Here is a 25975-nt window from a genome sequence, read left to right as displayed (position 1 = left end):
AGTTATTGAAATCTACTTTGTGCCTTTCTAACTGAATCTGAGTGTTTTTGTCAGTGTCGGTGTATAAAGGCTTACATTCTTATTATTTTGCCATGGAGGTTTGGCATGGATGCTCTGTAGTAGATTCTGTGCATACTGTATACTGTGGGGACATTGTGCTTGCAATTAATATGAACATCAAGCTAATTTACAGTGACAGAATGGCTGTAAATAAAACTGGGATAATGTCACATAATCTCTTTGCATTATTTCAATGTGATTTCCATAGTCTTACATGCTGCATGCTTTAGCATTTACTTCTTGCTTCTGAAATAAAGTTGTTTTGCAAAAGGCATTGTTGATAGACATTTGCAACAATGCCTTTTGATAGACAAAAGTGTTGATAGACATTTGCAACATATTTACCATTTGAACTTCAGTTGTGTATTTTCAAATTCTAATCTCATGCATCAAAATGTGCAGATTATGTAAACATACAACTGTTGTATTTTTAATTACTAGCTGCACAGATTCCACTATGGATGCACAATATCTCACCATAACCTATATTTCCTCAGTGGTTAGAGATGGTTCATCAGGTCAGTGCGAGGTTCCTAAGGATCCCCGATATCCAGACTGCCCCAGCAAAGTGGATGTGAGTAACATCAAATAAATAAAAATACTTCATTTTAATACATGTGCCAACTACACTCAGTGAGCATTTGAAACACCGTGTTCATGAGAGAGGTCAGTGGAGGGCCGGACTGATCAAAGCTGACAGGAAGGTGACAGTAACGCAAATAACCGCACGTTACAACAGTGGTATGCAGAAGAGCATCTCTGAACACACAACACGTCAAACCTCTAAGTAGACAGGCTACAGCAGCAGAAGACCAATAAGTCTAATAAATACCTAATAAAGTCCTCACTGAGTGTAAATGTGCAATGAAAACTACATCTAAACATTGGAAACACTTGTACTGTAATAGCAAAGATGAAAATTCTGTCATACCATCATGGCACACAGATGGTGGTATTAGAGAATCTTCTTCAATAAAAAGAGGAGTATATTATAATTGTAAATAAAGTCTTAATACAATGCAGAAAAATGTGAGTTATAATTACAGTATGTATACCCAAGCTGCTACTGATACAGTATTTTTATGACTTCTGCTTGCTGTATCACAATATCCTTCCATTCACCCCTGTAATGTTCTGAGATTTTCTCATCTTGTTTGTTTCAATAAAACTGCAAGATTGGGAACATTATCCACAAATAAAGGTTCATGTAATCCAGGGATACTCAACTTTACCCAGAAAGGGCCGGTGTGGGTGCAGGCTTTTGTTCCTGATTCTTTGCTAAGGTCCTTGATTAGTAGAATCAGATGTGTAACTGCTTGGTTGGAACAAAAGCCTGCATCCACACCTACCCTTTCTGGGTAAGATTGAAGATCCCTGCTGTAATCCATCAAAGATGCTTTGTTCATGGATGTGGCCATGTATTTTTGCACCAGACCTCATGACGATTTTTGCCCTGGTTAATTTCAGTGGATGCGGGCCCGCTGGACTTCTGACCCATGTTATGCCTTCTATGGTGTGGATGGCTCAGACTGCTCATTCCTCGTCTACCTGAGTGAAGTGGAGTGGTTCTGCCCTCCACTGGCCTGGAGGAACAACACCAAACCGCCCACCCAAAAGACCTTCAGCAAGAGACAAGTGAGTGTGGTGCGTGAGAGTGTGCGGAGACACGGTGTGAGGACAGCAATGCATTATCATAATGTCTGAAGCCCTCAACTGCAGCTGGAAGCATTCGTATTAAAACTTTTTATGGATAAACACACAGCTGTGCTCTGTTTGACCTGGTTTAACTCCAGTTAATTGTTTTTCTCTCTGTACATTTCACGGCCCAGTCTCTCTACCTCCCCCTCCCTTCAGGCTCTGGGTTCTGCCTGTATAAGGCACCATTGGTTTCTAATTCCAATTTTACTTCGTCCTAATTCCTTGTGCAGCTGAATCTCTGATTCTATTTACAGAAAAAGTGTTCAGTGTGTTGTTAACCATGTTAGTTCCTCCCAGTGCTCTCACCTTCTAACAGGATTCATCGCATTAACTCCGTTATTTTCCAATCCGATGCACAACTTCACACCGTCAATTAACGCGTGCGTGTGTGTGTGTGTGTATGCATATGGGTGGTAAGCAAATGTGTTTGTTTCCCCAGAAATTCTGTAACTCTGTTGATTAGTGCCTGGCCTGCTTCCCAATGCAATAGTGTGATTCACATTTTTAAGTGACTTCAAATGTTTTGTTTTTTTCACGGAATGCAGGCGAGTGTAGGAAACAAGAATTAATGAATGACCAAAAAACTACTTGCTGGGTAATCTGCCAGAGCATTCTGCCCTTTGACCTGATTATAGACCAATTTATTTGTGTGGTTGTACAAAGTGTTTATGTCCCCGGGGCTGGGGAGATGAGGAAGGTGACGAGGTATTCATCTGCATGTTCTCACAGACAAAGCCCACACACAACACAACATCAGAAGGCCTCAGGATGCAGCACCAGGAAGCCTTCCCAGAAATTGTTCCACACTGCAAATAAGTCAATCTCAACACGTATTATAGTCTTATATTTAGACTTAAACTCTTTTGCTAAAAAAAAAAAAAAATGCTGCCAATGTGGTGATATTTTAAGACCCATTTCCAGACTAAAACACTTAGGACAGACTTGTTTTGCAGTGCGTGGTGTAATGTAGTGTTTACATCTCTCTGCGCTGTTGTTGTTGGTGAAGTGCTCCCTCCTGCCTCCCTCCCCAGGCGGCCTTCCGCACGGACATCGGCTCCCTCCTGGAGCAGGTGGGCACGGGCAAGGAGTCGCTGAGCTTCATGAAGAGACGCATTCGCAGGCTGGCCTCGCAGTGGGGCACGGCCGCCCACCGGCTGGACCGCAAGCTGCACAGGCGCTGGAGGGAGCAGAAGAAGGTGAGCTCCGCCCGACCCCTCTCTCGCTCTCTCTCTCGCTCTCGCTCTCTCTCTCGCTCTCTCTCTCGCTCTCTCTCTCGCTCTCTCTCTCGCTCTCTCTCGCTCTCTCTCGCTCTCTCTCGCTCTCTCTCTCTCTCTCTCTCGCTCTCTCTCTCTCTCTCTCGCTCTCTCTCTCTTTCTCATTCTATCTCTCATTCTCTCTCTGTCTCTCTCGCTCTCTCTCTCTTTCTCATTCTATCTCTCATTCTCTCTCTGTCTCTCTCTCGCTCTCTCTCATTCTATCTCTCGTTCTCTCTCTGTCTCTCTCTCGCTCTCTCTCTCTCATTCTATCTCTCGTTCTCTCTCTGTCTCTCTCTCGCTCTCTCTCTCATTCTATCTCTCGTTCTCTCTCTGTCTCTCTATCGCTCTCTCTCTCCTTCTCTCTCTCTCTCTCTCTCTCTCCCTCCTCTATCTCTCATTCTATCTCTCTCTCTCTCGCTCTCTCTCTCTCAGGGGGCTGTCGGCACAAAAACCACTACCAAGCAGGGAATGTTTCTGCCTCCGAGCCCCGTTTAACGAATCTGTCAGAGAAACTTTAAGTAGCTTTCTCGTCTGTCTTTAGTTCTTGCGAGCAGCAAGACCACGTGTTTGTTCTTAATATTCTGCAGCCCCTCAATGTTGTTTATGACCATTAATTACGGAAAGACAGAAGTAACATTTGTTGCGGGGAGTTTATGTTGGCTGAGTGGAAACGGGGGCCAGTGTAATTACGCGGTGGCTCTGCGGTTGATAGCGGGCTGTGTAATTCCTGCCTGCCATTGGAAATACATCATCCCGGTGACATTTCTCCAGATTAGCTTGTTAAGGGCTCTTTGTTCGTGCAGCGCGGTTGTAAATGGCAGAAACGAGCGTGCTGGCGGAGAGGCAGCACCAGCGACAGCGGGTACCGCCGGCCTCGGGTTTATGGATTTTCACGTTGTTTTTATTGCGCTGACATTTACAGGGAGCAGACATTCGTACCTGCGCTGTGTACACCACGGTTCCCATCGTCTCCCAAAAGGCAGAATACATTTTAATAAAAGCCCCCCCCCCAGTTAAACCGTTGGGTATGGTTTTTAAATGAAATACAACGGGGTGCTTCTTCCTGAAACTGTGGAATTTCAGTTCCCTATCGGTGCCCGTTTCTCCGCCCCCGGAATGGCAGAATGGGTTTCCTGGGCTCCACAAAGCTATCTGTTCTCATTAGAGTTTCTCAGACCGGCCAAGAGCGGGCCCACTCCACTCCCCTCCATCTGTGGCAGCGCTCATTCACCGGACCGAGCAGCACAGAGCAGCGTGTTGCACTCTGAGCTGATCATTAGTCTCCATCGCGGGCTGCACAGGCTGCATTATTAACACGCAGAGGCTGCGGGGTCCTGACACGTGCGGCGGGGCCCCCGAGTGCCCTCCTGCTCCTGTGCAGAGGGAGGAATGAACACAGCTTCTGCCCCCTTTCCAGCGCTGCTCTCCGGCTCTCCAGGAGCTGATGTTCCTGGTTTCAGTCACCCTCTGCGTTTCGTAATTAATAAATAACCTGCTGGGCTCTGATAAAGAGCTGCTCTGCGTTCACAGACATAAACAAAGTCAAAACAAATTGAAGAAAAACAAAAAGATGTAGCCCTCACACTGCTATTGGCTGTGAAGTGAGAACAAGTTGATAACACCAGTTGAGTTTTGTGTGTGTGCGTGGTTCGTGTGTGTCCGTCCATATGTATGTATGTGTGTGCGTATGTGTGTGTTGTGTGTACATGTGGATGTGGGTATGTGTGTGTACACCACCGGAAAGAGGAATAATTCAGTTTGTGCATTTCCACAGCAGAGCTGAAGGTTGCTCCATTCTTTACCTGTCAGCAGCCAATCCCAGAGCCGGAAGTGGCTCCCATGGGAGAGAGGGAGAGAGACCGGTCTCTGTGTTCCTATAATAGAGAAATAAATTATTCTCCTTCAGCTTCTCCCCACCAACGCAGCACTATTGGGCACCTTTCATACCCTGCTCTCCCCGGGGAGGACATGAAAGCCTGAGTGTGATTTACTCTCCCCGGTGGCATGTGGAGGTGCAGGCCGCCTCTCTGCTGCCACGCTGTCGGTGTGAAAGTCAGGGCGTCTACGCTGGGCCTGACTGGCACCGCTGGGGGCTTGCTCACACACACCGCCAATGCCTGGGCATGCCCGTAGCAAATGTCTGCATGAAAGCCACTGCAATTTGCATTCCTGAATTTAAAGGAGCTTAATTTTAGCAATTCTTTATTTAAAAATGAAAGCAAGGCTTTGTCCTTTTATGAATCCTAAAGCTTTTTCCATTTTGGAAAACTTTTACATTCACCTTCCCCAGAAATGAGAATGTTACAGTAATTTGCCCTGTAGTGACACTTCAAAGATCACGCCAAAGCTTGTCAGCTTTACCGGGTATAAAAAGAACAGAAATATTAAGTGGAAAAGAAGAAGAAGATTGAGGACGTCAGCGTGTTTTTGTTCTTTCCAACAATGAGAAGTTGTGCAGACATTTCTCCCTCTCGGGGGATGTCTGTTCTGTCTGCCGGGGCTGATTGCTGAGGGCTATCAGTAAGCCACAGCTGCTTTGACTTCCTTACTTTCCTGTTAGACGTGTTCGATCAGGGGGTGATGTCGCATCGCAAACCTGTCTTGATATAATCCGAGGATTTCGCGATGGCATCTGAACCAATCAGATATCACACTGGGTGGTTTCTCTGTATTACGCCCCTTTTCTTCCTGTCCAGAACAATGAGTGAGTATATTTAAATTACATTTGGTAAAACTAGGCTATTTAGCAAACAAAAACAATTTTTTCTCATAATGCTTGGAAACTACGAGCGCTCTCCTTCCTTCCCCGCTCTTGCTATCGTTATTGGTTTTCCACCAATAGGAGCAATTTAGAGGCGGGACACACTAGCAAAATGTTGTCAAAATAAGAGACTGTGCAAGCACTATTTAGGCCCAGAACAACAACGCTCTGCTTGTTGTCAGTTTAGACAGCTTCTTTGAAACAAAGGACTTCTATTGATTTTTTTCTGCATTATTCGGCTGTTCGCTGCCCGCGTGGCTTTATGTTTGGATTAGGTGTTACAGGGTTAGAGTGCCATATCTAAGCAGCACACAAGCAAAAAGCACAAGTAACACCGCTGGGGAAAGTGAAGGAATGCTGTCATTCTGCCTGTCCTGCTGGAAAATGGTGTAGAGCAGCGAAGCCACAAGGACAAACTCAACAAAGTAGAGAGCAACTTTGGAAAATCCTCACTACACAGAGAGGCTTTGAATGCAAGTGGTTTTTATCTCTTTTGGGCTCCTGACTGGACCCATACGGGCACTGTTCCCTGGCAGTGCTGGGACTGAGTTCAGGACAGGATGGAGGGAGCAGGGATGAGGAGCGTACGGGGGCGGTGGATGGCGCTGGCAGCTTGCGCTGTTCTCTCAGACAGCTGCGTTGAGCAGCCAGGGCGAGCGTGGGCACGGCGGTTTCCCCGGCACGGGCGTGTGTGACATCGGGAGGTGACTCAGGCGGCGGCCTGCCCCTGTGCCCTCTGTCTGTGCCCTCTGGTGGGGAGGCTCATCAGTCAGGGGCTGACACACCACAGCTCCGCAAAGCCTCCAGCCTCCTGTCTGAACCACTCCCTCAGATACACATCACACGGGATCGGGGTCTGAATACTCTGAGGCATGAGTTATTGCTCCTCTGCTCATTTTAATGTATTTATTGTTTTCTGAGCTGACTTACAAGCAGACAGTGGGTTCCTGTGGGCTGCATAACTTTACCACCAGGTTGAGGCTGAAAAACACAGCCAAAATATGCAAATATATAAAAAATAAAAAGTATTCAGTTTCTTATCTCCATACTGCTTCGTCGTATTGACGTGCGATATCGAGAACCTGGAAAATAATCTTATCTTTTTAGGTTGTATTGCAGTCCATATTCATGAGCTTAACTTCAGTGTCATGCCAGGACTGTGTAGTGTATTTTTTTTCAGATAAGTCCCCTCTATCTCTCATGCTTCATCATTCTGACAGCGGCTCATGTTCGGGTAACCAATGATTTGTCCATTCAGCCTATGTATGATCACCTTCGTTTGGGATCTACAGGTATAGAGGCGAGGTTGGGCAGTGTGAGGTCAGAGAGAAAGATGGTTAGAGGTCAAAGCTTCTTATACTATGAGCTATAAGTCATGTAGGGTGTGGGGATGGGAGTCAGTATGCCGCGCCGCTGTTGAACAAGCTCAAACCGAGCTTTGTGACTCAACGCTCTTTGTGTTCAGATTTATTCCTGCCACTCAGGAAACCACATGCACCTTCTATTCCACTCGCTGAAGCTCGCTCAGAAGGGCACGGGAAATTGCGGCGTGTTTGTTCCGTCTCCTGATGGTCTGCGCGTAATGGATCAGCTCACTCCGGTCAGCCTCGCTCGGCGAGTTGAGCCGTTGTATTTCCTCTGCTGATGTTCAGCAGGCCAATTTTGTGCAGAAGAGTGACCCCCTGGCTCAGCCGTCCTGCTCTGCAGACGCGCTGGAGCCCATTAACAGCGAGAGGAACAAAACACCCTCCTCAAAAGGCCGTCTCATTTCTGCCTCCTTTTATTTCCCTTTCTTTGTCTGCGTTTCTTTTCCATCTCCCACACTCCCGGGAGCGCGCTTCATTTCAGCTTTTCACTCCAGTCCTTAAACAATCAGGCCAGACCTTCACCACAAACAATAATCTCTGGCAATTATGAATCGTGCAAGGTTCTGTATTACTTGGACCGAGCAGCCTTAGTTGTTAAACATTTTCTGAAGCCAAGCGTTATTTTCATACACTTAGCCAAGATGCACTGTGTTACAATGTTCCGGGTTTGCCTGAAGCAAACGGTGGTGTCTAGAAAAATGTCATGACACGTGTACTGCTTAATGAAATCCCTTCCACAGAAAGTTTTTTGTTGCGTTGTTAGCCAGACTTCAAATGGATGAAAATAGCGTGTCTGTTGGCCTTGTTACGATGGTGCTCCCGTCTTGTCTCGTCTGGAACCAAAGGCCTGGCCTTCAATTTCCCCCCTTTGCCATCTGCCACCCATTGTAATTAAATTTTATTTATAATTTTTATATTAGCAAGAAGTTAATAGAGCAAGCTCATTACATCAGAGGGATGTTAATTCCAGTACCATTCACAAGCGCTTTGAAGCGAGACCATGCACACATTGGCTGGATCCCACACAAGGAGACTCATTCATCTGTTCTGACTGATCGCTCGGTTAATGTTGATGACTCTATTGGGAAGCAACTGTGCGAAAGAGCTGCACCTTTAGCGACTGACCCTCAGTCCACCGCTGACAACATCAGGTTCCTCAGAAAGGAACCAAAGATATTTCTTGCCTCCCTCTTTGTATCTGTCCATCTCTGGCTATCTCACTTTTGTCTTTCTCTGCTCTCCCTGCAAAATGGGTATTTCATAAGTTTTAATAGAAATTGATTTTTTATTTTTTTTGTAACACCACGTTTTCAGTGCATAGAGCAAGCCGGGGGATTTTGCTGAGATGAGATGAGTGTTACTTCTAGTGGCTGCCAGTGACTTTCAGCACACAACCACCCTGTGGTTTAGGCACCATGGCTGAAAACCCCTCCTGGAACCTAATGAAGCTCTTCCTGCTGAATAAAGAAGGTGTTTCATTACCTTAAGGAAAGCTTGCTGTTCCGATGCTTGACACCAGCTGGTGTTCACCTCTGGCTTAATACAGCAGATACAGTACAATTCATAAAGACTACTGAAGTTATGTTAACTGCCAAACTACAAATCATATATTTTTTATGCCATATACCATACTGGGAGACTGCAGCTTGCTTACACAGTGTACTGGCCCTGCATTCATGGCTGCCGTGTCGAACAAGAAGGCAGTTGAAAATCAACTGTGTGACACTGCAATGTGTTTACAGAAAACCTCCTTAAAAAAAAAAAAAAAACATAAATAAATAAAATTCCTTGCGCTACACATGTGGTGCATCTCTGCCTGATGGGCAGTGCTTCCGGCTTGTCTCTGAGGTGCGCTCTCTCTGGTTTCAGGTCTTGGTCCACGTGGGCTTCCTGACGGAGGAGTCCGGGGACGTGTTCAGTCCCAAGGTGCTGAAGGGGGGTCCGCTGGGGGAGATGGTGCAGTGGGCCGACATTCTGACCGCCCTCTACGTCCTGGGACACAACCTCAAGATCTCCTTCTCTGTGAAGGAGCTGCAGGGGTGAGTTTCTGTTGGTGCCTTTCTGTAGTTTACAGTGCTTAACGGACAGTATGCGACTGCTGCAGCGCACTCTGCCCTGACTGACAGCTTTCTACTGCAGGTACTGTAGATGTACGGTAATTAATAATGCAGCAATCTTCGCAATAGAAGTAAATAAGAAGGCGTATTAAAGATAATGATTTCAAGGTAATGCATGATGAATGACACTCTTGGAAAATGTGACTTATTGATATGAATGATGTTTCTGCCTTCTCCGTTGAGGTAGAATACTTGTTAAATATTTGCTGCACTCTTCATTTTCTGACTGCGTATGCAATTTTTGTGTTGCATCTGCTTCCCTTGTGTTTATTTATAGTGAACGCTGCAGGATCCTGTGAATTTCATAAACACAAAATGGCCACCTGTTATTTCATGCGTGGTGTACTCAGTGTTACAGACTTGCTGATGCTAAGCACAGTTTGATGGTTATGATCTCTTAGCTCTGCAGTTTATGTAATTGTTTGATAATTAGTATGTTTCTGCTATGGTGTATGCCTTTTGTAGTATTTCCTTCACGTTTGCTGTAAATCTCTGAATTGCTTTCTATGCTACATGTAAAAAGTAATACGTTTGGTTAAAAGATTTTTTTTGGACATTAATTGTTAATTATCAATTAGTGGTCTGATGAAAGACCTAATGTCAATGAACATTTTATAAGGAGTGAATTAATTTGGTTGCCGAGTCCCCCAGTCAGAATGTGAATAAATTGTCAATGGCCTGGAGCTCTAACATCACTGGAGAAAAACTCATGCAGATATTTTAATAATCATGAGGCCAGAGGAGAGAACATAATGGTGAGCTTTCACAAACAGGCATCTACTCCAAGAGCTTGCTGACAATATCCTTATCTGAGCATTGGGAACAGACAGACTTCATTGTAAATCACATTATTTTTCACATTATTTTTTGTATCGTCCTTCCTTAGGCACTTAAAATAGTAAATCTATTATTGTAATTCCAACACGCCCTCCCACTCCCATAACAGTTACATATTGTATTGCTTGGTTTATTGTTTGCCAAACCTACTGGAGTTGTGTTCATGTGAGGAAACAATGATTTATTATGAATTTGTATGTGTTATGTACCTAAAATGGTACCTTTCTGCCAATTGAAATCCACTAATGTACAGGATGTACAGTACATGTATTGATGGACCTGCTCGGTTTAAAGGGACTTTTCAGATTCATTCCTATTTTTAAAGCAGTTTAAGGTATTCTGAAGGGTTTGTTTACCAGGCACCATATACTACACATAATATTAAGATCTCAAATATGGTTGAATGTGAATTCCATTCTCTATTGCAGTGGGTAGCACTATTGCCTCACAGCAAGAAGGTCCTGGGTTCAAATCCCGTTTCTGTGCAGTTTGCATGTTCTCCCCCGTGTCCGAGTGGGTTAACTTCGGGTACTCCGGTTTCCTCCCACAATCCAAAGTCATGCAGGTTAGGCTAATTGAAGCCTAAATTTTCCATAGGTGTGTGAGTGAATGACGTGTGTGCCCTGTGATTGGTGGCTTGTCCAGGGTATATTTCTGCCTTTGCTGGGATAGGCTCCAGCACTTCCCTTAAACCTGGCTTCACTATTGGATGGATGGACTAGAGCAGAAGGGCTTATTGATGAATGTGCAGCACAAATAACATTGTTAATATTGTAATCATGTATTTGAGAAGGTTTGCCTCTGTACAGTAAATGCTTTATGTATGAACATTGTTGAAATAAGGAAACACCTTCATGTATGTGCACATACAGTATATTGATGTGTTTATGTGCATGAATACCTGCCACAAGGTCATGTCTATTATAGGTATAAATCTCTCTGCATTATCTTTCACATCATGCTACCTTTTCAGTCTTTTCAAAATGGCACGAGTATTGTCTGCACTGCAGTGATAGATTTCCCCCCAACTGCAATAAACACAAAAGTGCTGAGTCAAAAATGATTTCATAATTCATTTTTGGGTAACCACACTTCTAAGGGCAGTCGATTCCCACTCACACATAATTCAGACGACATTGTGAAAATTGTATTTTTGGCATTGATAAAGGTAGCTTCTATTACGCTGTTTTGTGCTTTCTTAAAGGAAAGATTGTGCGCCTCCCAGCAGGCTCAGTGGAGACAGCCAGGTGTATGAAGCTGGATTGATGCGCGATGAAGTCATACTCGCACATTGTGTTGTGCGCTCCCCAGAAATATTGGCTAATGGTGCCAAGGTTTTGACCTGCTGTGGTCTTCATCAGGTATAGCTGTGACAGGTGCAGAAATGTTGTTGGCACCACTGCAATTGTGTTAGGACCATGTATGCCAAGTATTCTTTTCTCCCTTTTTTTTTTTTTTTTGCCCTTTTTTATGTTTAACCCTCTTCTAGTGCTCTAGAATATCACCAAATAGTCGACCCAATTGTTGTTTATTTGTATAGATTCAATCAGGGTTGTTTTTGTGTATTCAGTGTGCCTCTCCCCAGTGCCAGGAACGAGACTCAGATTAGTTTTTCCATGCAGAAGGGGTCACAGAGTCAGAAGTGCTGTTTACTGTAGCTTGTTGGCCAACTCAGTGTCATGTGTGTGGGTGGGTTTTATGTGTTTTTTGCAGCAAGCTGCTCTCCCAGAAATTGGCCATGACATCATGTCTTTATTTTCTTTGAAAGTTTTTTTTTGGGAAACCTTCTCTTTCATCCTTGCATACTAATTGGGTTTTATTTCTTTAAGTGTTCCGGGACAGCCTACCTCCAATTATTCTTCTTTCAGAACAACTACATATTTTATTTGCCGTAATGTGAGTTCTTTATTGATTTATTGACTGGTTTGACATTTAAAGGAGGTGGGGTCACATTCTCTCATTTTCCATGCTTAAACTTCCTCCTTTGTGTTTGCTTACTGTGGATGAAGGTTTTAGAGGTGAGGAAGCACTTTTTTCATAGAACTGTAGTCCCAGTTAAAATATTACTCAATTAATTTATTTGTATTACATTTTTCAATTGGATATCTTTATATATTATTTCATTTAATACCTTATTCAGCTGTAAGCATCTAAATTAATAACCCGCCTAAAACGAAAGCCGTTAAGCTTTCGTTGCGCATAAAATTCCGTGTTGGAGACGCAGAAACAATACGGCGCGGTTTAAACGTTGAGGAGGCCTGTATATCTTAAACGACGCTGTGTATTAAAGTCAAACACACGGGCCCGGGTCATCGTCGCGGGCATGGAGATGTAACAGGTCCTCCCGTGCGCGTTATTAACGGCGTCTTTGGAGTGTCTGGTCGGCGGCGCGTGCGATGAATCACGGGCCCCGTTGAGGCCGCCACGCGGCCAGCCACCAGTGAGAAAGTGCCGCCATTACTCACCCGCTAAGTGGCACAGCCTCCGCGGCGTGCTTTATGGACGCGGATGAAAAACAGTGTGGAAACTTGATTGTATTAGTTATTCATACTGCATCGCGGCTGACACTCCATTCTTGTAAGACAAATCGCGCTGACCCCCCCCGGAGTTATGGCAGTATATCAGCACCTATTGGGAGGTGCCGGACAGTCGCGCATATCGAAGGCAACGGTGGGTGTAACGGTCGGGACTGCATAAAGAATAACCACGACGGGCGTTATTGTCCCCTGGAGTTCGTACTTCTGTGGGTCTTTTGTTAAATTAAAACAAGAAAAGTATCAAGAACATTTTTGAGTAGTAAAAATAATGTAGTCCGTGTAAATACTATAAATATACATGTGGCTTTATGGAGGATGAGAAATGGGTCAGTTGCCCCTTTATGTGCAGAGATGCACAGATCCCTGTGGAAAGGTTGAATTATTCCGAGCAGCAGCTCATCACAACAGTGTATAAACAGGCCAGCTCAAGTATAGGCCTCAGCTTGGCCCTTAGGCTGTTCTTAAGGAGAGTGGGCCAATGGTGCCGGCCTTTTGAAATGCATTCTTTTCTTTCATTTCCTTTTTTCAGATTGCAGTAACTCGCTGTGTAAATCTGTATTCAATGCAAGTTTTTTTTTTGAGATGTAAGGATAAAGCAATTGTGGATGTATTTTCGATACATCTTTGTCAGCAAATTCAGCAGGAGGTTTGCACTCGTTGTCTGAGAATGCTCACAGTGCACGGCTACAGGAAGGGGTAGGCTAAATCGATCGCCCTGCTCTCCGTAAGAGATGGTTTGTTAAATACAGAGAGGAAATTGGCCAGGCATTTTTCAGAACTTTTTGTTTTTTAACTTTTTCGTCCATGGCTATGATGTGTGGAGAATTATGGACCTGGCAAACCAATCTATGTGTCTGTGTGTGTGTGTGTGTGTGTGTGTGTGCGCGCGCATGGGCATGTGCGTGTATGCACGTCCGAGTGTGTGTGTATGTGCGTGCATTCCTGCCTGAGTGTGTGTGCGTGCTTTTAAGTGGGCGTGTGCCTCGAAGTGTGTGTGTGTGTGTGTGTGTGTGTGTGTAAGCATGTTAATGTGTGTAGTGGAGGCTGTGCAAAAGGTGACTGTTTCACAGCAAAACCAGCAATTCACTCCACACAGATCCGACATATGCATTGTTATTGTGGCACACAATTCAGCACCCAAATCTCCTAAGCATGCTGTGTCTGTGTATTTGCCACTATGCCAGGCCTGGTCATGTTTGTATGTTTTTAAATGTTTTAATCCTGTACGATGATTAGATGCTGAAATGACAATCAAGAAAACTGGGTTAATGACTGCAGGGTTTATAAATATTCTTTCTGTTTGTAACGAGCTGCTCCGCTCCCCTGCTTTCTTTTTTAGACTGCTGTGAGTTGTAGCGTGTAATGGGAAGCCATGGGGAGCGGAGTCAGAGGCAGTCTGCTCGTTTCGTGGGTAAAACAGAGCCTCCCCCTGAGGCCTGGGTTCATGCTCCGGGGCCTCATTTCCAGGAAGACGGCGTTAGTGAGAACGAGCCAAAGGTCACAAGGTGTCTGAGACCGTGTTTCACATTTCATTGCCTGCTTGTGCTAATACTAGATTTATGTCTTGGTTTTTTTTAATGCCGTTTCCAAACACAAATGAGTCTCGGGAAGGATGCTTCAGTGCAGACGCTTGTAGAGCAGAGCTCATATTTTTCTCTCGTCTGTTATGTGCGGTTCCAAGTTTCAGCAAGACTGGAGGTCGATATCTTCACCCGGCATTCTCAGCATTAAAACACTATGATTTAAAGTCATTGGGATTTCTTTTTTACATGTATATTTTCCCCCAATACTCCAGTATGCACTGTAAGTGGAATTGATTTTTGGAAATCAACAGATCCATAGACGGGCGAATGACAGTGAACGGTCAGGTGGGATGTGTTTGGCCCTGCCATCATGCTGCTCACTCCCCCTTCGGATCAATGCTGCCTCTGGTCTAAGCTCCTCTTCTGGGAGTTCAGCCTGCCTTAGACCCTGCGGGACTAAGCTCCTCTTCTGGGAGATCAGCCTGCCTTAGACACAGCCGGACTAAGGTCCTTTCTGGGAGATCAACCTGCCTTAGACACAGCCGGACTAAGCTCCTCTTCTGGGAGATCAGGCTGCCTTAGACCCTGCTGCACTAAGCTCCTCTTCTGGGAGTTCAGCCTGCCTTAGACACAGCTGGTCTAAGCTCCTCTTTTGGGAGTTCAGGCTGCCTTAGACACAGCTGGTCTAAGCTCCTCTTCTGGGAGATCAGCCTGCCTTAGACACAGCTGGTCTAAGCTCCTCTTCTGGGAGATCAGCCTGCCTTAGACACAGCTGGTCTAAGCTCCTCTTCTGGGAGATCAGGGTGCCTTAGATACAGCTGGTCTAAGCTCCTCTTCTGGGAGATCAGCCTGCCTTAGACCCTGCTGGACTAAGCTCCTCTTCTGGGAGTTCAGGCTGCCTTAGACTCAGCTGGTCTAAGCTCCTCCTCTGGGAGTTCAGGCTGCCTTAGACACAGCTGGTCTAAGCTCCTCTTCTGGGAGATCAGCCTGCCTTAGACCCTGCTGGACTAAGCTCCTCTTCTGGGAGATCAGCCTGCCTTAAACCCTGCTGGTCTAAGCTCCTCTTCTGGGAGATCAGCCTGCCTTAGACCCTGCTGGACTAAGCTCCTCTTCTGGGGGATCGGACTGGTTAAACGAGCCGACCTTTAGGACACGTTTACCACAGGGCCTGCTGGAGAGGTGCACTGAGATGTAGGCCCACTTAGGGTCAGGATTTTCATTTTAAAAGTAAAGGTATTGATTTTTGTGTTCGCTAAGTGTAATACATGACGTGACTATGTGAATGCAGAGAAAAAAATAATCAATTCATGGGTAAAGACATAAAGGTCCAGGGACTTAATCTTACATTGATCTTTCTGATGCTTCGTTTTTTTGCTTTATACTGTACGGTATGTCAAATCTCTCCTGTGTTGGCTGAATGTGGGGGAGATACAGTAATTAAATGGATTGGGGCTAGGAAGGGAATTTGTTCCTCGGGGGTCAATGGTATTGAGGAGTTTTTTTGAGCTGCTGGAAAATGCATCCGTCATTGCTTTTCCTTCAATCAGGAACTGCGCTGGAAGAAAATCGCATAGCAATCTGGGTAACCTGCATTATTAAGTGTCCCAGGGAGAGGGACTTCTCTGTAGGGGACATAAAGTAATGAAGAAACCAGAGTCAAAGCTGTCAGACCCCCCTATAGGATATACCCCAGACCCCACACTGCATTTAAAAAGGAAAAAAGAGGAATGTCTAATCTGTATGGAATAAAAATCACTCTTACACGAAACTCTAAACCTGAAGAGGCTAGGCCTTTTGAGTCCATTCATTTATCATCTGATTGAAGTGTACTGAAGCAAGGCTGTCTGAACCTGCTTATCTGTCTCCTTAATAATTCACATCCAGGCCCAGCCCCGGTGCCGATGCCTCGGCTGGAGTTTGGGCCCTTTCATAAAGAGAATGACCAGGAGCAGGATGTTCATTCCATTCTGGTTCTGTGCCTGTGTGGTGCTTTATTGATCTGCGAGGCCCGTCTGGGCCAGCTTGGAAAGAGCCCAAACAGTGGAGCTCAGCACCCAGGCCCACTAATCTCTCCTGCCTCACCAGAGACTGCAACAGACAGGTTTACTGTGGGGTGGACTCGGGGGTTGTGGTATTTTACCCTTATAACTACTGCAAATAGATGATTAAGCAAAGTTAGACCGTGGCCATTTTAGGGCCATTTTAAAACATACATTACACTCTGGCCGACTTTGAAGTGGCGACGGCAGTGATTGGCTGCAGGGGTAGCAGTGTTGCCCTGTAATTGGTCACTGAGGGGGTGATTATCTGAGACTCTAGAAATAAGGCTCACCTTGCAACACACACAGCCAGGCGGACACCCCTCCGATGACCTTGCTCTCAAGGCTGATCACTTCTCAACAGGAAGAGCTGCAGTGCATTCTGGGCCACAAAACAACCCAGGGGCTTTAAACCTATTTATTCTACTGGACGCTTGTGTGCCAAGTAGCACGACTACAGTGTCCTGAGGCCTTGCTTGTAATGCTGACAACTGCATGTCTCATGCTTCCCAAAGGGAAATAATGGGTTTTTTTTCTAAATTCATTTGCTTTTCAGCAGAAATAATGGCAATATGCATCTCATTTCCTGTGTAGGCTGATCCATGTGTTGCTACGGTAACACCACTAGCCTCAATTTCTCTCATTCTGTGGGCTATGCGTCATCATTAAAAGTCACAATAATGTATTGCTTCCTGGGAAGGTGTTCATTCGTTTTCCTGGTCTGTTTGATGTAATTAACTTTATTAATGGCGAGCCCGAATGACACTGTGGAGCTGTAGGGTTGAGGTAGAGTAACGGGGGTGTATTTGAACACAGTGGTAGCCTCAGAAGGAAGCTCCAGGAGCCCCTTCATCAGGGACACAGAACGTGTCCTGCCCCAGGGATGCAGAAAGACTCCTGGAAGGTCAACTCCCCCACTGGGCTGCGATGACCTCTCTATACAGCTCTGAAGATATTCTTAGCTGCAGGGAACAGCTAAGGTGGAGGTGTGCAGATCGCAAGGAGGCTGGTCTCTGTGTATTGTTGTCTTTCCATCTATTACCATCCTACAAAGAGTATGGAGAGAAGATTTATGTGTTGTCCACTTTTTGGACAGGTGTAAGACTGCTGTGAGTGCTGTCCTGACTCAAAATACTGTTTACATTTTTTATCTAAATGTACTGTTTTGGTTTTCTTCATTACGATGGATGAATTATATTTAGCTCTGCATGTGTCCATTACATTAAGAACTCTTCTTTAGAGTGTTGTTTTCAGGAAATTTGTCCCTCATACAGCGGTTTTCAGGTTTTTGCCAAAGTCACTTTGACACTACCTGTACTTCCCACCCCATCAGGGAGCACTCTGGTGTGTGTGTGTGAGTGTGTGTGTGTGTGTGTGTGTGTGGCGTGCATGTTTGTGTGTGTGTGAGAATGTATGTAAAAGCACCTATTGCCATTGTTTTCATAGTATCATTTATATAGTACCTGAGATTTGTGAAGTGAACTAACCTTCTCTGTTCTCTGACATCTAAAAACAGGCGAGTGTGCGGATCCAATGCGACTTTAATCCATCACTGGAGCGAGGCTCTCCAGTGGGGGAAGGATTTGCATAACCGTCCTTGGTGGGCTCTTGAGAACAGGATCTGTGTGTGCAACAGATGTGTGGCTCATTATGGGGATGCAGTGTACTCAGTGCTGAACGAAGGTTATGGGGCAGTCGTCTCTCCGTAGTCAAGCCCAGCTCTGAGGAAACTGAATATGGCTCATGGTTGCTGCTGTATCGGCGCTATTGCATTTGATAGATAATAGAATTACATAATGACAATGAGATGCAATTTGAAGCCAATTAGATTTTTCATACCCATGAAATAGTTGCTCTGCTCACCGAGGAAAATAAGGAAACAATCCATCTTTTATATTTACAATCCTGTCTGTTTAAATAGGCCAGTAAGAGAGCAGTCCCGGATACTCGTAAATTCTTCTCCAGAGCCAGTAATGAACAGAGAGAAAGCGTTTCTCTCAATCTTCCTTTTCTATTCATCGTAAACTGACAGATTGTTATGTAGACTGCTTTTTCTGCAGAATCCCCCTGGGTTGTATCTGTTCAAATTGCATTCCCCTATAAACCGGCTGGAGATTATACAGGGGAGGAATAACGTGGGGAGTTGGTCTGGAATGTTCTTTTTAGACGCTCTCCCGGGGCTCGCGGTGTTAGGATGCTTCATTCTTCTTCCCTTTCATGCGTTGGGATTGCGGTGGCAGATGAGGGGAGTGCAGCAGAAGCAGCTGAGTGGGGCTCTTTGTGCCGTGTAATTGTGCTTAATCTGTCACGTCCTTGCTCCTTTTGTGTACTGTTAAATTGCCTCCTGTATCCTCGCTGATTTGATTATTTATTTATTTTTTGTCAGACGAGGCTATTTCTCTGAATTCAGAAAGGGAATCGGTTTCCATAGTCAGTTGCGAGTGTGCACCACCAGCTAATGTTTCTTTTTATCAGAAAATGATGAAGAAACCCTCTTAGGGCTTTCCATAGATGAAGCCAGTTAAAATATTTAATGCATTCAATTATTAAAAGTGGAAAGAAATTATACCTTTGAAAAATTCAGCTGCACCTATAAATCCCTCCATAATCTATCTATGTATAGAAAAATGTAGCAGACATTAAAGTACGCTATTTTTGTATTCACAAGAACCAAATTATGTTCTATTTTTGCTGATGTTCATTTTTTGCTGTATCTAATATATTATTCAATATTGTATGTGCTCAAATCTATATAGTTGTATTACCTGATGCTGAAATATGGGTGGCTTTTTGTACAAGGCATTGAGTATAATCGTATGCAAATACTGAAGGAGATTTTTAAAATATATTCAGTGCCATGGAAAAAGTATTTGGCCCCTTCCTGATTTCCTCAATTATTGCATATTTGTTGCACTGAATGGTTTCAGATCTTTCAGACAAAATGTAATATGTAAAATGTAATATGAGACAAAAGGAACCTGGGTAAACACAAAACGGTTCATTATTATACACCCATATCACCCAAGTGAAAATGTAATTGCTCCCTTTAAATTAAAAACTTGTTGCACATCTTTAGCAGCAATAACTGCAACCAAATGTTTCCCATAATTTAATATCAGTCTTTCTCATCCACATCATCTGTGGATGAGTTTTAGCCCACTCTTCTTTGCAGAATTCAGACCGTGTCAGTACGTTTTCTGAATTGGTGGCATTTTCGTTTAATTGGTACTGTAGGTCCGTGAGCATTCATGATTCTAAAAATAATAACAAATAATGACATTATTACTGTGAAATGCTGCATTTGCTTTATGCCAATAGAACATTGTCCCAAAAGGCTTGGGATCACCTAGCTTGTTTTTTGCAAATGTGAATGTAGCATTGATGTTTCTCTCGGTTGGCAGTGGTTTCTGCCTTGAATCCCATTTCCGCCCGCTTTCTTAAGGCCAGCTTATAGTTTGGCGCTTTATGATCGGGCGATGGATATCACTACATTCTCACTTACATCCGTTATCGCTCAACGCTGATTTTGAACGCCGTTGCTCTGATTTTGAACTACGAATGTATCACCAAACTAGAGTCATTGCAAGCTGAAGACATGGAAGACAACTGAGCCAGCAATGGGGTCAAAGTTCAATACAATTAATGTTTCAGCGATGGACACAACGATGATGGCAAGGACATCAAATTGTCCGTCATTCTAGTATAAACTAAACGTCGTTACAACTGACCATCAAATGTGATAATCGCTGGTGGCAATGATCATACATGGCCAAACTCTAAACTGGTCTTTATTGTGGTGTCCTGAACACTGACCTCAGCTGAGGCTTGAGAGGCCTGCAGTTCTTCTGGGATGTTTTATGACTTCCTGGATGATTTGTCACCGCGGTCTTACTGAGGTTTTTGCAGGCCGCCCACTCCTGGGAAGATTCCCCAATGTTCCAAGTGTTCTCCATTTGAAGAATTGCTCTCACAGTTTGGTAGAATCTCAGAGGCTTAAAAATGGCTTTGTAACCCTTTCCAGACCAAATATATTTAAACATTTTCTTTTCATAATTTCTGGAATTTGCTTTGATACTGCTACATTGTGTACTTGTACAACATTTGTGGTGACTAGGTTTAGATTCAACAGGGCTGGCTGCAGTCAAGCTTGACTGTGTTCAATCAGCTGAATCTAATTAACAAGTAAATGTGGTTAATGTGTTGATTGAGTAACTAAGGGGGGAATTACTGGTTCACTTCAGTGATATGGGTGTTTTATATCTTTTCACATAAAATAAATTACATGGTAGTAAATGTGTTTCCCTTTGTCCAATATCACATATTGTCTAAAGGCCTGAAACCATGTGTGACGAATATGCAATACTAGAGGCACTGTAATTGCATAATCAACTTACAAACTAATCTTTGTAGCCATTTAATCTTTGTTACCATCTGTCTAAAGAACATCCCCCATTCCAACACCACCACTGTGAAACTCAGTTCAGTATAATAGTGCACTTAAGCTAGTCATACCAAACTATCTAAAGTTTTGTATCTAAAGGCGCTAGGAGTTCTAGAATTTTTATTGTTGTCATTTTGGGCTGCTTCAGTTTGTGCCTCAATCAAGTTTCTGGGCAGCAGCATTTTCTTGAGAAATTAGAGTTTAGATCTGCCTCTTGCCCTTGCCTCAGGATACTCTGGTTTAGCAACTTCTTGCTGAAAGTAAGAAAGATAGAGAAAAATATCTCAGTTCGCTGTAGAAGGAGTGAGGTTAATTGAGAGGGAGATTTAGTGCTTCTGACATCATATTTGGCAGGAACATCGCAGGAAGAGCCTGGAGCAGTACAGGGCTGAGTTCAAGTCAAGCTGCGTAGAAGGCTGTCACTTCACATGGGTGAACTCCCCGATCCTGGAAGAGACAGGTAATTAGCCATCCCTCGTGAATGGCAAATCAAGAGTTACGGGGAGAAAGTAGTGATCTGTGGTTGCCAGGCGATGCCCGTTAGTCTGTGATGATGCCCGGCGGTTGCTTGTAACCTGCCGGCACATTCTGCCCATCTCTCATGCCAAGAGAAGCTCATCCCTGACTGCTGAGCCTGGAGGAAGTAGTTCACACTCCTGACAGCTGAGTGCTTCTCACCTGCAGAACTCTTCCTCTACTGTGTAGGACTGGCTCAGAATGCAGAGCATTCCCCGTCAATCGAACATGTACGCTGTACCGTATAAAACTGAATTTACAGTTCTGTCACTCTGAGATGACAAATAACCAGTCACTGCTCAACTACAGGTGTGAAGCTAAGCAATGTCCAATCAGATGGCACTTTTGTTGATATGTCCACGTATTTGAAAAACATTTTTTATGAAAAAAAAAGTTTATGAAAAGACAAGATAGTGTTTTTAACCGTACCCGAGGTCTGTAGATAGCATTAGTCCTACCCTACATATAGTAGCATTAATTCTAGTGTATAATCCAACATTTTACAGTCTAGCTACCTTGAGAACAGCTATCTTGCTAGAGATACATACCCTTAAGGGTTATGTACTCAGGCATAGCTTGAACATGATAAACATGTTTATTTGCAGGTTAATTGTACAACACATAGAGCACTAGCTAGTATAGTGCACACAGTCATACATATAGTTCAATGCTAGTAGCTTGCAAGACTTAATTTATGGTGCAATGAGCAATGGAGCCGGAAATGCCCAGAAAAATGTGTACACTGGGAAGAATTATACAGTATAGCAGCACCCTCCATTACTCAACAACACTGCCAACACTGAGTCTGCCTCCTCCCGCCTGCTTCGCTGCAATCCATTTAAATTGTTGTCTTTCACGGACCCAGATTCCATCTGCAGTTGAGCAGTTCTACTTCATTAAACTCATTCCAGCCTGAATTGTAATTACTTCCCTTTTTTTTTTTTTTTTTTTTTTTTTTTTTTTCGATTCCACGATCTGTCTGGCAGCGGGAAGGATGAATCGGTTTGAAAACCTGTTAACGGCGGCGCGGCCGTCACCCCCGCCGGTGGCCCTCCCCGCCGTCGAGCCTAGCAGCTGCGCGCCCTTCTCACGGAGCCTGCCGCCATTTCACCTCCGTCTCTGTCAAACACCTCTCCAGTCAGGTGGGACGAAAAAAAACTTCTTCCAGAAAGGCGCGTTTTTGCGGGAAAAGGTTTTCATTTCGGTGAAAGGCTGTCATAAATATTGAAGCTCTTTCTCGGAGGAAAGGTTTAAGGGGTGCTGGCTCTGGAGCTGCCCAAGGCACTGCTGGCCATGTCGTTCCATATTAAACCCGGAACGGAGGCTGGCCCACAGTAACCTTCTCAAAGGAGCCCGTGCCCCTCTTATTATATAAGTCTGGAGCGCAGGCTGGCATAGGCATCCATTTTCATTACTTCGCTTTCTTCAGACTGGCACCAGCGGAGAGATCGAAGTGATTTGCCTCTGTTCCTCGCCCCACTCCTTTATCAATGCTCACTCTGGAAGAAGGAACCCTACAAACTACATTTCTCCCCCGATTTTTCTCCATCATTTCCAGCTTGAAGGCCTTATTGGGCCTCCACAACAAGGTTAATGTTGTTTTTAGTGCTGCCCGGCTCTCTACTGCAGACATTTGTCATTGCAACATTATTGTTTTTTCTCCTTCGAACAGCTTGTGCCACTGTAAGGAATCAGCCAAAATTACTCTGCGGTCCAAGGCATCAAGAAACGTATCTTTCTGTGACACAATGGCATTTCGTCAGCCATTTTGTAAAACAAAGTAACTTTTTTAAATTCATTATTTACTTTGCTGTCACTGTATTTTTGGGACCAATATTTAAAAACATCTGTCACAGCATTGCATTGCATCCGATACAATTGACAGCCTATCTGCGCTGAATATTTAAGCAGCTTACTGATATCTGAATCTTCCATTTTGTGCAACAAAGTGCCTGTGTAAGGCGTTTTGTCTGAGTTTTTGCAAAGAACAGAAATGTAGGGCCACGATGTTGGCACAATTATAGGATTAAACAGTGGCGGTACATTTCAGCTTTTTTCATGAATGTATAGCAGCCATAGTGCACTGGGTAATTCCATCTCCTGTAACCCACTTAAAGTGCCTATGGTAGCAGAAAACACTCCCTGGGATTTTTCGCTCCCTTTTGCCGCAGACTGATGTACTTGTAAACAACTTCTTAGCATTTTGCAGCAGCCACAGAGCGATGTGCTTGTTAACAGCTTAACATTTCACAGCTTTTTTTATCATAAGCCTTCTGCCACGGCTGTTTGACATGTACCTACGCATGAAATGTGTCCTACAGTGGCACACCCCATTCACAGATAGCTGCAGCGCGCTGCGCTAGGAGTACGCCCGGTGTGAACGCGCTCGTATCTCACAGCTGCTGTGTGGTGTTGAGCGGTGTGTGATGGCTCCGGCCTGGCGTGGCCTCCTCCTGTGTACCTCTGTAGCACCGCGGGCTTCCAGAGCCCAGTCCACTTTAAACAGACCGTGCAGCCTCCATACAGAGGGGGTTTAGCCCAGGGCATGTCACCTCTAACAAAGTTTGCACGAATTCCAAAATAAAACATTTGAAGGTAGACGAAATGGCGGTAATTCACCTTCCCTGCCCCTCAACCCCCCAGTAACAGAACGTGTGGATGTATTTTTAAGTGCTTCTGCATCATGATGCACCCCACAGGGACGGGTGCTGAACCTGGAGTCAGGAGAGCCGCAGATGGGGAGGAACACTTTACCCTTACAGGCCAGTTACATAAAGGCAGACTCAGAGCCTGTTTGACTCAGAGCCTGTTTGACTCGGAGCCTGTTTGACTCGGAGCCTGTCTGACTCGGAGCCTGTCTGACTCGGAGCCTGTCTGACTCGGAGCCTGTCTGACTCGGGGCCTGTTTGACTCGGGGCCTGTCTGACTCGGGGCCTGTCTGACTCGGGGCCTGTCTGACTCGGGGCCTGTCTGACTCGGGGCCTGTCTGACTCGGGGCCTGTCTGACTCGGAGCCTGTCTGACTCGGAGCCTGTCTGACTCGGAGCCTGTCTGACTCGGAGCCTGTCTGACTCGGAGCCTGTCTGACTCGGAGCCTGTCTGACTCGGAGCCTGTCTGACTCGGAGCCTGTCTGACTCGGAGCCTGTCTGACTCGGAGCCTGTCTGACTCGGAGCCTGTCTGACTCGGAGCCTGTTTGACTCGGGGCCTGTCTGACTCGGGGCCTGTCTGACTCGGGGCCTGTCTGACTCGGCGCTTCAGCACAACTGCTCTGAACATTTTTCACCTTAAGCTGAACACCAGTGGAAGTGCAGACAGGATGGAGGCTTGCTGAGGTGTTTGATAAGATCTTCACTTCACCTCCTCTCCGCTCCACCGCAGAGACTCCATCGTGGGGAGCCCCTCTCTGACACCCGGTGAGTGATCACACAGTCTGTGCTGACGCCATGGCTCTCCCTGGCTCACACGTCGGCCCTGTTGATTAACTCCAGAGCGCCTCTCGCCGTCACTGAGAGTCGGGGCCCAGCTGGCTCTTTCCTCTCCTCTCCCGCACCCCGATGTGAAAGCGGTTTAACAGAAACAGGGTCCCCCTCCTCACACTCTATCAGGACCCATTGACGTGTTACGTCTGAGAGAACGCTGGGTGATTAAAGTGATAGAAGAATAAGCCCTTTCATTTATGTCCCAGGTTAATGCGATGTGTCCTCTGCTTTTCTCTGTTTTCATTCCTGTAGTAGGGCTCTCGTGGCGGATCTGAAGCGATTCTTTCACTTCTCTCTCCCCTGGGCTCTCGGGCTGCTCCAGCAGACGTATTCTCTCTGGTATAAAACGGCCCGCGGTGTGTTTTTTTATTTTCTTTAGTTTTTTGTTTTTTTTACTGCTGCTTGCAGTAAAATGAGGATCTATTGTCGGGGCAATCCGTGTTCTGAGCCATTTACATATCCAATTAAGGTTCTGAGAGGAAAAGGCCTGTTAAGGGTTTGTGAGCCTTGTAAAATACAATTATGTGCATTGGGGTTGGTGTTTGTTCATTTGTTGATTTTGTAAAGTCAGAGCAAATACAGTGATTGTTTCACATTCAAGGGGGGAAGCAGCTTGTCCAAAATTTGAACTCGCTAGCTTCTGCTCATAGCGTGGAGCTCTGTCATGAATTCAAACTTACATGAACTGCCAGTTTAAACAGCACATAGTCGGTCCAGGGAGAGACTGTTCTTCCATTATGTTTTTTTGCAGTATCCTTAGTTTTCTTCCCATTTCATGGTAATAGGATGTTTTCTTTGCCTGATTTTTACATGTTTTTTTTGATTGGCACTGTTCATGTCATGTCCTTTTCTTTACAAAGAAATTAACCCTAAAAATGGGGTCAAATCGATGTCATTTTGCGAGGAAATGGCTATATCTCAATAAGAACAAATTGACCCATCTTAGAGCAGCCAGGCTTGAAATTAAGTTGAGTGGGTAGATCTGTTTGTTGCAATAAGTAATAAATCTGACTTGCATTGCAGCAAACTGGGGATGTAATTGTATTATGTGAGATGCAGACAACCAGAAAGTAATAACAATTGTTTGTGCTATTTGTGTAGACGCTTTTTAATGAGACTCATTTCGAGTATGGTTTTGCGTGCTTTAGTACCTGCCTGCTCAATGTCTTTGTACCAGTGTGTTCTTTCTCTTGGGTTACGTTCAAGCAAAATAGGAAAAATGTGAAGATGCTTCCTAAAGCCTTATTTTTGGTTTGTTTACTTGTATGCGTTCTAGGCACCTGTTATTTAAACCTGTAATCAGCTGGTGCACATGCCATCATCACTGTTAGCAGGCTTATGAT

General features: G+C 44.8%; 1 protein-coding gene across 4 annotated transcripts in view; it reads left to right on the top strand.

Moving 5' to 3' along the window:
* LOC133122919 (alpha-1,6-mannosylglycoprotein 6-beta-N-acetylglucosaminyltransferase B) overlaps positions 1 to 25975 on the top strand; it is a 112541-nt gene that overhangs the window by 42726 nt on the left and 43840 nt on the right. For all 4 annotated transcript variants that reach the window (XM_061233196.1, XM_061233195.1, XM_061233197.1 and 1 more), the window contains 4 exons: positions 558 to 634; positions 1528 to 1695; positions 2790 to 2954; positions 9012 to 9181. In XM_061233196.1, coding sequence (XP_061089180.1) covers positions 558 to 634; positions 1528 to 1695; positions 2790 to 2954; positions 9012 to 9181 — 580 coding nt within the window. The remainder of the gene's footprint in view (positions 1 to 557; positions 635 to 1527; positions 1696 to 2789; positions 2955 to 9011; positions 9182 to 25975) is intronic.

This window comes from Conger conger, chromosome 2 (genome assembly GCF_963514075.1).
Source record: "Conger conger chromosome 2, fConCon1.1, whole genome shotgun sequence".
Taxonomy (NCBI): domain Eukaryota; kingdom Metazoa; phylum Chordata; class Actinopteri; order Anguilliformes; family Congridae; genus Conger; species Conger conger.
This window is presented reverse-complemented; position numbering and strand designations above follow the sequence as displayed.